At 35.7% G+C, this 13780-nt stretch overlaps 1 protein-coding gene across 1 annotated transcript in view; it reads left to right on the top strand.

Moving 5' to 3' along the window:
* LOC136036356 (V-type proton ATPase subunit H-like) overlaps positions 1–13780 on the top strand; it is a 35215-nt gene that overhangs the window by 4538 nt on the left and 16897 nt on the right. The window contains exons 3-4 of the mRNA XM_065718523.1: positions 4418–4607; positions 9384–9602. Coding sequence (XP_065574595.1) covers positions 4418–4607; positions 9384–9602 — 409 coding nt within the window. The remainder of the gene's footprint in view (positions 1–4417; positions 4608–9383; positions 9603–13780) is intronic.

Here is a 13780-nt window from a genome sequence, read left to right as displayed (position 1 = left end):
AAAAAAAACTGAAAAAAATAAAAAAAGACAAAAACTACAAAAAAAATAAAAACTAATAAAAAAACTAAAAAAGCTAAAAAACTAAAAAAACTAAAAAAAGGTAAAAAACTAAAAAAAACTAAAAACTAAAAAAGAAAAAAACTAAAAAAAAGGAAAAAACTGAAAAATAAAAGAGAAAAAGAAAACTAAAAAAATATGAATAAATATATATAAAAATAAGTTGTTTGTGGGTTATGTCTGTCTGTCTGTCTGTCGAGTGACGTTGTGTTTGTCCGCATATGACGTCTGAATTATTTCACACTAATACAAAAGAAGAAAAAAAACTAAAAAAGGTAAAAACTACAAAAAAAACTAAAAAGAAAAAAAACTAAAAAAGCTAAAAAACTAAAAAAAACTAAAAAAAGGTAAAAAACTAAAAAAAACTGAAAAAACTAAAAAAAGGCAAAAACTAAAAAAAAAACTAAAAACTAATAAAAAAACTAAAAAACTAAAAAAACTAAAAAAAGGTAAAAAACAAAAAAAAACTAAAAACTAAAAAAAAGGAAAAAACTGAAAAATAAGAGAAAAAGAAAACTAAAAAAATATTAATAAATATAAAAAATATAAATATAAATATAATATAAATTAGCAATCAACAAAGCACCGAGACACAAATGACGACCGGGACACAGGGAGTATAAATGACGACCAGGACATAAGTAAAAAAAAAAAACTAAAAAAATGGTAAAAACTACAAAAAAACTAAAAACTAATAAAAAAACTAAAAAATCTAAAAATCTAAATAAACTAAAAAAGAAAAAAAAGAAAAAAGGAAAAAAATAAAGGAGAAAAACAAACCTAAAAAACGAATGTATATACAGACCGGGACACCGGGATACAAATGACGACCGGGACACAGGGAATATAAATGACGACCGGGATACAGGGACACAACTACAATGGGGACTCCGGGGGGCACAGGGGGATATAAATGACGACCGGGACACAAGGAATATAAATGACGCCCGGGACACTCAAAGAGAAATCACAGACTGGAACACCGGGACACAAATGACGACCGGGACACAGGGAATATAAATGACGACCGGGACACAGGGACATAACTACAAAGGGGACGCCGGGGTGCACAGGGGGATATATAAATGACGATGGCGACTCAGGGAATGGTCGATTAGCAATCACCATCAACAAAGCTCAAGGGCAATCATTAGAATCATGAGGTATAGATCTGAATACGGATTGTTTTCCCATGGACCATTATATGTTGCATGTTCAAGAGTCGGTAAACCTGAAAATCTATTTATATGCACAGACAATGGGACAGCAAAGAATGTTGTATATTCGCAAGTTTTACGTAGTTAAAAACATATATATATATATATATATATATATATATATATATATATATATATATATATATATATATATATATATATCTATATTCACAGGTGGGACATAGGGACACAACTACAATGGCGCATAACTAATATGGCGCGTAACGACTTACGCGCGCGGGGGGGCTTGGGGGGGGGGCGAAGCGCCCCCACCAACTAGGTGTTGGGGTGGCGCGAAGCGCCACCCCAACAGCTAGTTATTTATAGAAATCCAAGATGATTTTGGGGTGGCATCCCCATTTACTTCCAGCAAGTCTCTTTAGAACGCAAAGTGTCTGAATGATCATGGATTTCAAAGAATTAACATGAACATGACATAACATTTTATAAGTGGATTGGGGCGATCTCTTAAGCAATTAGTAAATACAATGGCTTTGAATTTACTAATTGAAATTGGAAAACCAAAAGCTGAAGAAAATCTCTGAACTTATCTTATATCCTGTTGAATAGTACAAGTTGAAGAAGTACAATATCCTTTCTGGACTTCCAAATAGTCAAATCATCTGCATAAAGGTCAAAGAATCAATGTGATAATTGCAATTCTGAAACATACAATTTGAACAGAAGGGGACTCAGAATTGCTCCTTGAGGGGGACCTCTAGTAATGGAACAAGTCTCCCCCTATGCTCATTAACATGAACATAAAAACTTCTATTACTTAAAAAGGAATTCATAAAACTTATGAAAGACTACAGAAAATCCAGGTTAATTAAAAGATTAATCAGTTTATCATGGACTATATTTCCATAGGCATCTGACCAATCAAACAGGAGTGCCACTGTGACCTGTCTAGTTTTAAGAGAGTTACAAACATCATTCAAGGCAGGTGATGTTATCCACAGAGCCATGTCCCTTTCTGAAGTATGTTTGTTCACTTGGAAATAGATTATTAATTTCACCAAACCGCTCGATTCTAGATATGATAAGCCTTTCAAGGACTATACTGAAGGCAGGTAAAAGAGATGTAGGTCGGTAAGACTTGGGGTCACTAGATGGGTAAGAAGGTTTTAAAGCTGGAAATACCAATCTTCCAAGCATCTGGGAACTTTTGACTTGTAAGATTATACAGACTTAAGAGGCCAGTATGGAAACCTGTGGGGACTCAAAAATCCATTTAATATAAATACCATCATGTCCTGGGGAAGACTTGATATTAAGGGAATTCAGTGCTGCACTGAATTCATCTTGGGAAAATGGTTCCATTAAGGCCCTTTTATGTAAAAACGTATAAGGCAGGGTACAAAAGGAGGTCGAGTGGAATGAGAATCAGAGCGGTCATTTTTATAAATATTAGAAAATTTGTTTGCTTTCATCTTAACCGAAGAAATTGGAGAGCCATCCTGTATTATATCATATATTTACGATCATCATTAGACTGCATCCCACTATTGAGTTGGCTAATAAAGTTGCGAATCTTAGAAATTGTGGTTCTGAAGCTAATACCTGCACTAAAATTGAACTATGTGAACTGTTTAGCTTTCTTACATACCAATTTTACTTTGGCTCGTGATTGCTTATAGAAAATTGCTATTGTTGGAGATCGATTCTCTTGAAAAATTCGACGAGTCTTCCTTTTTGCCTGTACTGCGACCATACACTCCTCATTCCATAACTCTTGAGTTTCTTGGAACCATTGTAAAAATTTGGCAAAAATAAAGCAAAAACCAGCTTCCTTTAGTATTTCCCAAAACAGGGGCAATCGCCTTTTGAGTTTTTAAAAGTTGGTATGTGGGTTTTAGCGAGAATAGCATTTTGAATTTATGTTAGAATTGCAGAGTGATCAGATTGCAGAGAGGAAACCTTTACCATCTGAACTTGATCGTAATATGAAGATGGACCAAATAGCAATTCAATAATAGAGAAGGCATTAGATGAAATAGTATACCAGGTCGGGAAATTAAATAGAGTGAAAATCAAAGTATCCAGAACATTGAACCACATGTTCTCTGTGCCTCTTCCTGCTTTGTTTCTACAGGCTGTTTGTTCCCCGAGTTTGCTATGCACATTGAAATCAACAAAAAAAAAGGAATTATTTCCTATAGGTGCAGATTTAAAAACATTTTGGATATCATCGTTTCCACATGGACTATACAATAACTTTATGACAAGATGATTGCCGTTAGCCAGGTTAAGTATCATACCTATTGCGTCAATTTCATCCCTGTAAAGATTTAATGGTTGAGGGACATGAGCGATTATATCGTGCACAAAGATGAAACTCCTCCTCCCTTTCTTTCTTTCCGGTAGCCCTTGTAGCCAGGCATTTTGATTTTCTTGAACTGATGAAGATTGGTCTCTTGTAGACAAATAATCCAATAAAAAAAAATTCATAATAGTTAATATCCTAAGAAAAGAGAAAACAACAACAAAACCCAAATTGGTATATTCCGTCAGTTCAGTATTAAACTAAAACAAGTTAAGTCCTTGGACCCTTTTTTTGGGGACGCTGCAAAATTCATGAAACATGCATTAAAATGGAAAATTAATCAATGAATAAGGGGTAAAAATAAGTTTTTCCGGGTTTACCGCAAGACCCTCCTCCCCTTGAAAAGAAAGTGAAATACTGTCGTCGGTATGGCAGTATTTTTTTGAAAATTTATAAGTTAATTAATTATGTTGGAAATATCAACAGAAATGGAAGATTCTGTTCACCTTTCACACTCTGAAAGGTGAAGAAAGAAAGAAGAAGAAATAAATATATGTCTGTATTGTTTCTATATTGTTTGTCTCTCAGATGCTGCTTCAAGGGAAACATAAAGAAAAAATCTTAGATGTTTCTCCCAAAAATCAATTTACTTTGCTATAATGGAGAACAGATTACAAAGTTCTCATAATTATTTCAAGTTATACTCACAAAGGGTATCCACCAAATTATTTCGAAGACCATAGACAACCTTAAAATGCAGGGGTCCGACCCACCCCCTCCGGGAAATATCTTTTGAAACCCTTCTGTATGAAAACTACATATTATGTTCTAGACTTGTTCTATATATTGTCAAAAATAAAAAAAATATGCATTACAGATCTCAGATGATTAGTCAAGATGATTATCGATTTATTGTGGATTTTGATTCGGGTGATAGTCAGAGGAAAAACGAGGTTCTTATGCGTAATAAACAGCAGGCAGCTCGAACCTTTCTGAACTTACTATGCCAAGTTTCAAGGGATACCACAACTCAATATGTGTTAACACTTATTGATGATTTACTCCAGGTAATCCCATTTTTGTTTCTTTTTTTGACTTTTCCTTATTTCTCTTTATGTTTTTGGGCTGACAGTGTGCGCTGTCTTTCTCCTAGTACCAATTTTTTTCTTAAGTAGAAAGATTCTAAAACAAAAAGTCATCAATCAGAATTGAGACAAACAATTTATTTTGATAAGTTAAAAAGGAAATAAATAATAATACTATCCTGTCTTTTGCAGTAGAAAGTAAATCTCTTGACTAGGCTAGATAAATCTTCATCAGTTTTGCCATTTTTCCAACATACTTGTGTCCAACATACTGCAGATTATGATTTGAACTAACAAGATTGCTGACTGCTGTTTTTTAAATAGTTATTTTAGATTTTAAATTATTAAATGGATCAGTGAATTTTGTCAGTATTAAACTATGGTTTTGAGTGGGAACTCTAGGTGACAAAGATTTTTTTCTTGACAAGACTTCCATGGAGCTGATAATCTGGTTAAAGAGACAAGCCAAATAAGGATTGAAAATTTTCAAGAATTCCTCAGGGTTGGTCGACCTTACTAAGCAGTGGCAATGCTAATTAATCAAGCTCCTTTATGGGCATATAATATTATTTTCCTATCACACCCAAAGGGTCTTCCTGAATTAGACGGGATTTGGTTATGCACATTGATTCACATCTAAATCCAATTCGGGGGAGGGTGTCGAATTAGCTAAGAAAAATGTCAGATAAATGCAATAAGACATTTGGGGAAAGAGGACTTGTGTGAAGGCCCCCATTTGTGACTGTGCCAGTTAGAATTAATCTATTGGATATGTTTTGGAGCCGTCCTGTTTCTTCGCTCTCAATTGAAACAAAAACTTGATTTTTTTAACTTTTAAATTTTCTCAATACATATGATTTTTATGGCACTTGGTATTAATCAAGTGACATATAGCAATTGCAAATTCTGTCGGTCTGTCTATCTGTCTGTCGATCCCGGTTTTGCTATTTTAGGCACTTCCAGGTAAGCTAGGACGATGAGATTTGGCAGGCCTATCAGGGACCGGACCAGATTAAATTAGATACAGTCGTTTTCCCGAATTGGCCATCTGGGGCGGAGTGGGGGGGGCGGTTAATTCGAAAAAAATAGAAAAAATGAAGTATTTTTAACTTACGAACGGTTTATCAGATCTTAATGAAATTTGATGTTTGGAAGGATGTCGTGTCTCAGAGCTCTTATTTTAAATCCTGACCGGATCTGGTGACATTGGGGGGGGAGTTGGGAAGGGGAAACCTAAAATCTTGGAAAACACTTAGAGTGGGGGGATCGGGATGAAACTTGGTGAAAAAAATAAGCACAAGTCCTAGATACATGATTGACATAACCGGAACCTAAAATCATGGGAAACGCTTAGAGTGGAGGGATCGGGATGAAACTTGGTGGGAAAAATAAGCAGAAGTCTTAGATATGTGGTTGACATAATTTGAACGTATCCGCTCTGTTTGGGGGAATTGGGGGGGGGGGGGTTAATTCTGAAAAATTAGAAAAATGACGTATTTTTAAGATACGAAAGAGTGATCGGATCTCCATGAAACATCTTATTCACAATGACCTCGTAACTCAGATCTCTTATTTTAAATCTCTACTGGATCCAGCGTCAGTGGGAGGGGGGCAGTTGGGGGGGGGATCAGAAATCTTAGAAAATATTTAAAAAAGGAGAGATCAGGATGAAGCTGGATGGGAAGAATAAAAACAAGTCTAAGATACGTGACTGACATAACCGGACCGGATGCGCTCTCTTTGGTGGAGTTGGGGGGGGGGGGTAATTCGGAAAAATGAGGTATTTGTAACTTACGAACGGGTGGTCAGATCTTAATGAAATTTGATATTTAATAGAATCTTGTGCTTTAAAGCTCTTATTTTAAATTTTGACCAGATCCTGTGACCTTGGGGGGAGCTGGAGGGGGAAACCGGAATTCTTGGAAAACGTGAACATTGGGGTATTTTATCTTACGAATAGGTGATCGGATTTTAATGAAACTTGATATATAGAATGATCTTATGTCTCAGACGCTCCATTTTCGACTCGAATTGGATCCGGGGACATAGGGGGCTGGAGGAGGGAAACAGAAATCTTGGAAAACGCTTAGAGTGGAGAGATTGGGATGAAACTTGTTGGGAAAAACAAGCACAAGTTCTAGATACGTGATTGACATAATTGGATCGGATCTGTTCTATTTGGAGGAGCTGGGGGGGGGGGTGTTAATTTGGAAAAATTAGAAAAACTGAGGTATTTTTAACTTAAGAACGGGTGACCGGATCTTAATGAAATTTGATATTTAGAAGGAATTCATGTCTCAGAGCTCTTATTTAAATCCCGACCAGATCTGTTCACTTTGGGGGGAGTTGGAGGGGGAAATCGGAAATCTTGGAAAACGCTTCGAGTGGAGGAATCGGGATGAAGCTTGGAGGATAGAATAAACAGATGTCGTAGATACGTGATTGACGTAATCGTACTGGATTCGCTCTCTTTGGGGGAGTTGGGGGGAGGGGCTCAGTGCTTTGGCGAGTTTGGTGTTTCTGGACGTGCTAGGACGATGAAAATTGGTAGGCGTGTCAGGGAGCTGCACAAATTGACTTGATAAAGCCGTTTTCCCAGATTCGACCATCTGAGGGGCTAAAGGGAGAGAAAAAAATAGAAAAAATGAGGTATTTATAACTTACGAGTTGGTGATCGGATCTTAATGAATTTTGATATTTAGAAGGACATCGGACTCAGAGCTCTAATTTTAAATCCCGACTGACATCAAGCCTCTGATTTTGCTTTTGAATCAAGTCCATACAACTTTCTTCATTTTAAAACGCCCTAGTGCAATTTAAGAGGATAGTATTCTGTTTCCTTGTCCCAGAAATTGAAAAACTCGAAAATTTATATGAATAGTTGTCACAATGGAGAATTGTTACCCCACCCCTCTCTAAAAAATGAAATATGGTGACAAAAGATGTAATGGATGTGAAGCCAAGACGTTTTTCTCTCTGCCTCTAGTCAAAAACCCACCCGGATCGCTTGTTAGAGTCCCGATTGGGTACGTGCTCATAATTTTTCCAGTCTTCGTTAAGGTGAATGACCTCCTGAATGCCTCCACACTTCCGAAATTCTTTTTTCAAAAGAAGGGGAGGGGAAGTCTTTTTTCCACACTTCCGAAAGTGTGCTAAAGAATTTCACCCTGACTTTCTTTGCTGCATTATGCATTTTGGGCTTTTTGAAATAGCCTTGGATTCCCCTGTGGTGGGGTCAAGAGTGGAATGGTTAGACGTGTATTACTTTGTCATAGCTCATAGGTCAGTATCATTTTACCTCTTTTTCTTCCGTAGCTAAGAGAAAGTAGGTCTAGGGTTTGGAGTCTTCTTGTACCTTTTGTTTTGGTCAAAGGAGACTGGAAGAAGAAAAGTCCTTGAGGGTAAACAGAAAGAAATAGGAAATTATATCATGTTGGCTATTTAGCATGGCCAAGAAAACTGTAATTATTGATTGATTGATGTAGCAATATCGATGGAGATTAAAGAATAATATTTCTTAGACGAGCTCACTCAAAGTTAGACAATCTACTGAAATTAACTTTCGATTTTCTATATGGTTTGTGTTCAGAAAGTACATTGCGTTTGTCTTCTCAGGCCTCTGGTTCGTCATGAATAGGAATAATCTACCAAAAAAAAACAGTAAGCTTCCTTGAATTCATTTAAATGTAAATATCTCTATAAATATGGGTTGTAAACGCAATCAACTGAGTTGGTGTGTACAAAAATTGGATAAAAGAAAGCTTCTTGTTTAGTGAAAAAAATGAACATGCCTTTTAATGATATTTTGTGACAGTGTCGTGGGTATTTTCGTAAGATATAGAAAGGGTTATGCCCTAATAAGCGGTTTGAAAACGCAGATATGGAGAAGTAGCATAAATTTTGATCAAACTTTCAAGTACAATGAGTTACCATGACCACCACAATATGCAGTAGTCCGTGTCTGATTACAGAGTGAGATATTGTGGAAATCCTCCTTCTTCTGGAGAAGGGCCAAAAGGCTTCCTTCCAATAAGATGAGGGATTGGGGCGTATAAAGACAGTAACAGAACCGTGAGCACCGCCATGGTATTGTATTGTGGTTTAACTAAAATCATCCTAATGTTGACCCTTTTTTTTCTCCGTTTCATTATAGCTCTCTGTTACTTTGTATTTTTCAGTAAATCCACCAATTTGATGGTAAAAAAAATATTCTTCCCCAAGATTGGTCTGTAGGATCCTTCCTCTGAAAATTTGGAAATCCAGGCCAAAAAAATTTTTTTTATTGTTGTTCAGTTCTCTACTTCCAAATAAGTCATCTGTCCACCTCTCCCTAAAGTCTGGATTCTTTCAAATTTGGTCGTCAAAAATGGAAACACTTACCAAGCAAAAGCAAAAAATATATTCAAAGGGACCATACATGATTTTTAGTCCTACTGTATTGATTGCCAACATCTACAAAGTTGTTATATGTCTACTTTTTAATTTACCGTAACTTTATCTATCTATTCCCATGCAATAAAACATTTTAAATCTGCGTTTGGCTGTAGGATGATTGGCCTATGCACAATAACTTACGGTATTCAGGGATGACTGGCCTATGTACAATAGCTAACGGTATTCAGGGGTTTGATTACAGTTTTTATCACCTAGGTTAATTTTTTTTCGAAGGAGTGATTTTTTCCCCTTTGCATTCTTGTTCATGAAGTTGCTGGGTTTTTTTTTCGTTTCCTGTTTAAGCTTAGATGTTTTAAATTTTAGGAAGATAAATCTCGAATTGATATATTCAAAGAATACACGAAGAAGCGCAAGGAAGCAGTGTGGGCACCCTTTTTGAACTGTCTCAATAGATTAGATGGATTTATTGTCAACATGGCATCAAGGATCATTGCGAAGTTTATATGCTGGTCAACTGAGCGCATGGAGGGGTCAGACTTGCATTTCTACCTATCTTTTCTACGGGATCAAATTGTCTCCAATGTAAATATATTGTATTTTCGTATTTTGCTTTGTATAACTTTTTTCACAATTATCAATAATTGTATATCCGTCTCCGTTAATTTTGATACATAGGCTCTGAGATAATATTAATTTATGTAATTCTTGATCTCGTTAAGTTCTAAAAAGGTCACAAAGCGAAATTTCGACATCTAATGTTCGTGTTAAATGTGGTATGTTTTTCTAGCTTCTTGGTGCTTTGTTTACAAAAATGCTGTACTACTTTTAATAGTTTATTGCTATTTTAAGTTGCCCGAGACCATTACATCTCTTCCTTTACCTGTTCGTTACCTGAGATCATCTCCTGCTCTTCCTTTACCCCATTCAGTCTGCAGCTTCATCATTTGTTCTCTGCCATGAAGTTTCTATATCCTTTAAGATATGTCTTTCCCCCTGAAAATAGCGATTTCGTTACAAGCCTGTAGCTGTAACGATTTTGTGACAAGGCCTGCACCACAAGGACAAGATACTCATATCATCAGATTCATCATTCTCAGATTTATCTATTCACTGAGCTAGAATTATGACATTACTTATAATATCTCCCAGAGAAAGATCTAAACTTGCTTAAAAACAAAATTTTAATTACCTAACATATTTTCAACTTATTTTTAATCTAAAAGACCTTGTACACCAGATTTCAAAACTTTGATTCGGTAGATGTATAGATCTGAATCTCAGTTATGGCGTGGTTGCGGAATTTTCATCTTTTGTTGAGACAGTACAGCGGTACGAGAGCAGAAGAATAATATAAGGAAACTTTGATATGGAACACAAACATTAAGTTTTTTCTTGGTGTTGTCCTATCCTATTTGAGAAAATTCCGTTTTTCATTCAGCTCCTGATGGATGGCAATCTCTGGCAACCTATTATCCTTCATCCGTAAAACGAGACTATTAACGTTCTATCAACGAGACACCTGTTGGTGTTTTGTACAGGCTTTTTCTACCGGACTATCTATTGCAACCTACCATTCATTATAGTCCTAATTGGTAGAATCGTAAGTAAGTTTAATATATTGTCACTCATATGAGTAGGTTAAAACTACCTCAAGAAAGTGCCTCTGGGAAACACTTGGCATATTATCGTGAACATTTCGAACCTTACTTTTATTTGTGGCAGGAATCAGTCTTTTCCGCCCAAAATACAGGGTCTTAGAGACTTGTTTGGTCTGTGTAGTGCAGTCTGCTCTGCATTTTCAATCACCAGTGATTCACAAAAACACTTAAGATAGGCCATTTCCGTTAGTTCTAGTATCCTACTATTAGTTGCAACGCGTATCCTTCTATCCTGGAAACAATTCTTCAACTGCGTCAAAACATCGTACCTCCCGGTTATAGTGAAACACCATGCCTTCTGGTTATTCTACTTTTGTCTTCTCGCTTCGTCCACTTTCCAGTCAATAATGCTGATTAGGAAGTGAAGCTATCTATAAATCGTCTTGTTACCTAAAAAAAATCACGTTACCCCTAGTTGTTCCTAAGCTCGAATCGCTCATTGAGCGACAGTAATTCTCTTAATTCTCTGCATTGAAATTCAATCCTGATCTCACTTTCATCACTCAAAACCTCCACATACATCTTCCATCTCCTTAGTAAATTGGTCTATAACCTACAGGCCTATATTATATCAATAACTTACATGCCAGGCATATACAGGGGCGGGGGCTATCAGTATAAAACCTCCCCTCCCCTCTTGAAATTTTTAGACTTGTAAAAATGTAACAAAAATGTTAATAAAAGTTTGATTCGCTTTTAAAGTTCCCCCCCCCCACGAAATTTTTTTCTGATCCATAAAAACATAACAAAAATGCGTATAAAAAGTGTTAGGTTCCTTTTTAAGTTTTGTTGTTTGTACTTAAATACAAGAGGTCTTAGAGCCTTGTTTTCCGTATGCTGGAGTCTATCAACGTCTTCAATATATGGCAAGGTGTTCCTCTTCGCAGATTTCATATTGAAACTATTTCTTGAAACTACTAGAAAGTGTCAGCTTTAATATTTTCAAATGAAAAAAAAACAAAAACGAGTCGTTTGAGTTTTTTTTAACTACTAAATGCATAAAAGACTGAAATAACCAAATATAATAACAAAGAATCTGTAATTTGACATGTTTGTGAATCTGAAATATTTAATCCACTCCTTTTTTATATCAGCCCCTCCGAAAACCAACTCATGCTTTGTACTTTTATACCTATTCATAATTCATACTTTAGTGTCTTTTCTAGTTTCTCTAGTTTCCTTTTCTTGTCACACATCCATCATTAAAAAAAAAGGTTATAAATCCTCCGAATTTAAGTACAAGAGATTTTGTAGCCTATAATTTTTTTTTTTTTTTTTTTTTTTTTTTTTTTTTTTTTTTTTTTAATACTTATTAACCCTTCCTAGAACCAATCCATATTTTCTACTGTTATGTATAATCTCGATAGAATCGAGATTTCTTGCTGCTCAGATAGATCTTTGGCTTGCTCGAAAAATTAAAGAATGAAACTTTTAGGAATAAATAAATTTAATAGCTTTAGCTACTTCTATTAAAAGCTACTTCTAAAAACTGCAGTAGGGCCAGATACTGTAATCAAATTGATTTGACGAACTACCTGAATCGTTACCAGTATAAACACTACTCAATGAATATCTGCAGTAAAATTAGGATTAAAATAAAAATCTCAAAATCATTCGTAATTTGAGGGGCAATTGGATTCGTAAAGTGTAATATGCTTCTCTTTTTCTTATTAGCCATTAAGAACAAATTCATATTTATACTTTTGCACATATTCTCGATCTAATCGAAACCTGTGAAATCTCGACTCAATCAACATTTCATGCAGCTTAGGTGCAGCTAAGATCTTAGGGAATTTTAAGACATTAAGAGACTGGAAAATCTTCTACTGCAACTATTTATTCCGGGATTTCAAAATCCTTTGACAATCAGGACCATTCAATTGCTTTTGAAGAAAGTAATCCGTTTAGGTTATTGCTACTATTATCAGTATTGCTAGGTCGTCGCCAATAGAGAGTGTAGATGAGAGTGTAGTAGAGAGTGTAGATGAAGAAATAATTGAGCTTTGTGTTTCCTTATGAATGAATAAAATTACGTGGGATGCATATGCTGTTTGACGTTTTTTATACTTCTTTTAAATTTATGTAAAAAAAAATACTTATATACGCCCCTTTGGCTTATAGTGAGCACTTACTTTTAGGAATTAAACCTCTGGCTCAGGAATCAAGTTCAGGAATGAAATCCAACTCAGTTATTAAAAATGATATGTTTGCCTAAATTATTCTAGAATGGAAAAACTGGTCACTATTCACGAGTTTTCGGCATTGATGGGTAGCAATCCAGGGGAATTACAATAATTGAACAGCAGTAGTGGTACTAACAACCAGAGGTGTCACAGACAGAGGGGAGGTGGGTCGTCCTCCAATTTGTTTGATCAATTGGTAGAATGGTAGTTGTGATCCATCTAAATTGGAAAAATGTTGCGATCCATTTCAATCTGCTACAGTTGTCATTGTGTGGATCTGCTAGGCAGCAGTCCCAATCAGAAGAGTTGTCATCTAGCTATGGAAGTAAAACTATTGAAATTTTTTGTGACAAAGTTGCTGTATACAAAGCAGAAATCATCTGGGTACTCAAGTCCTTGCAAGCTTCTATGTCTGCAGCTTTGTGTGACGGAATCATATGTGTCTTTGAAGCCATGTTGCATGGTAAGCTACTCCCTGGGATGTCGATGCGAAGAAAGCCGTGTAAGTAATAACTGATGCACGTCATCCACATTATAAACAGAGTTTTATTAAGGATATAGGTAAAGCTGACTTTGTTCTTGAATACAACGAAACTACGAACAGTTAAGGAAAAAAGAGCTATAGATTAGAGTAACCCATGGTTCTCTTTAAGAGATTAAGTTGTGTGCTGCCATCTGGTGATGCATTTAATGGGATATGGAACTGGTGATGACATTGCATAAAAGCTGTTGTCATCCGTTGGGAGAATTTACCTCTTGAAAGACTAATAAAGATAGGTAGCGATGGACCTAATTTCAATAAAAAGGTATGGTCGCAAATGTATGCATTGAAGAAGAAAAAGTCTTCAAAGGAGCTTGTGAATATTAGCACGTGCAATATCCATGCTGTACATAATGTATTCATGAAAGGATTTCAGGA

The sequence above is a fragment of the Artemia franciscana genome, chromosome 15, assembly GCF_032884065.1.
Source record: "Artemia franciscana chromosome 15, ASM3288406v1, whole genome shotgun sequence".
In the NCBI taxonomy this organism is placed as follows: domain Eukaryota; kingdom Metazoa; phylum Arthropoda; class Branchiopoda; order Anostraca; family Artemiidae; genus Artemia; species Artemia franciscana.
Note: the sequence above shows the minus strand (reverse complement) of the source record. Positions and strands in the feature narration are given on the sequence as shown.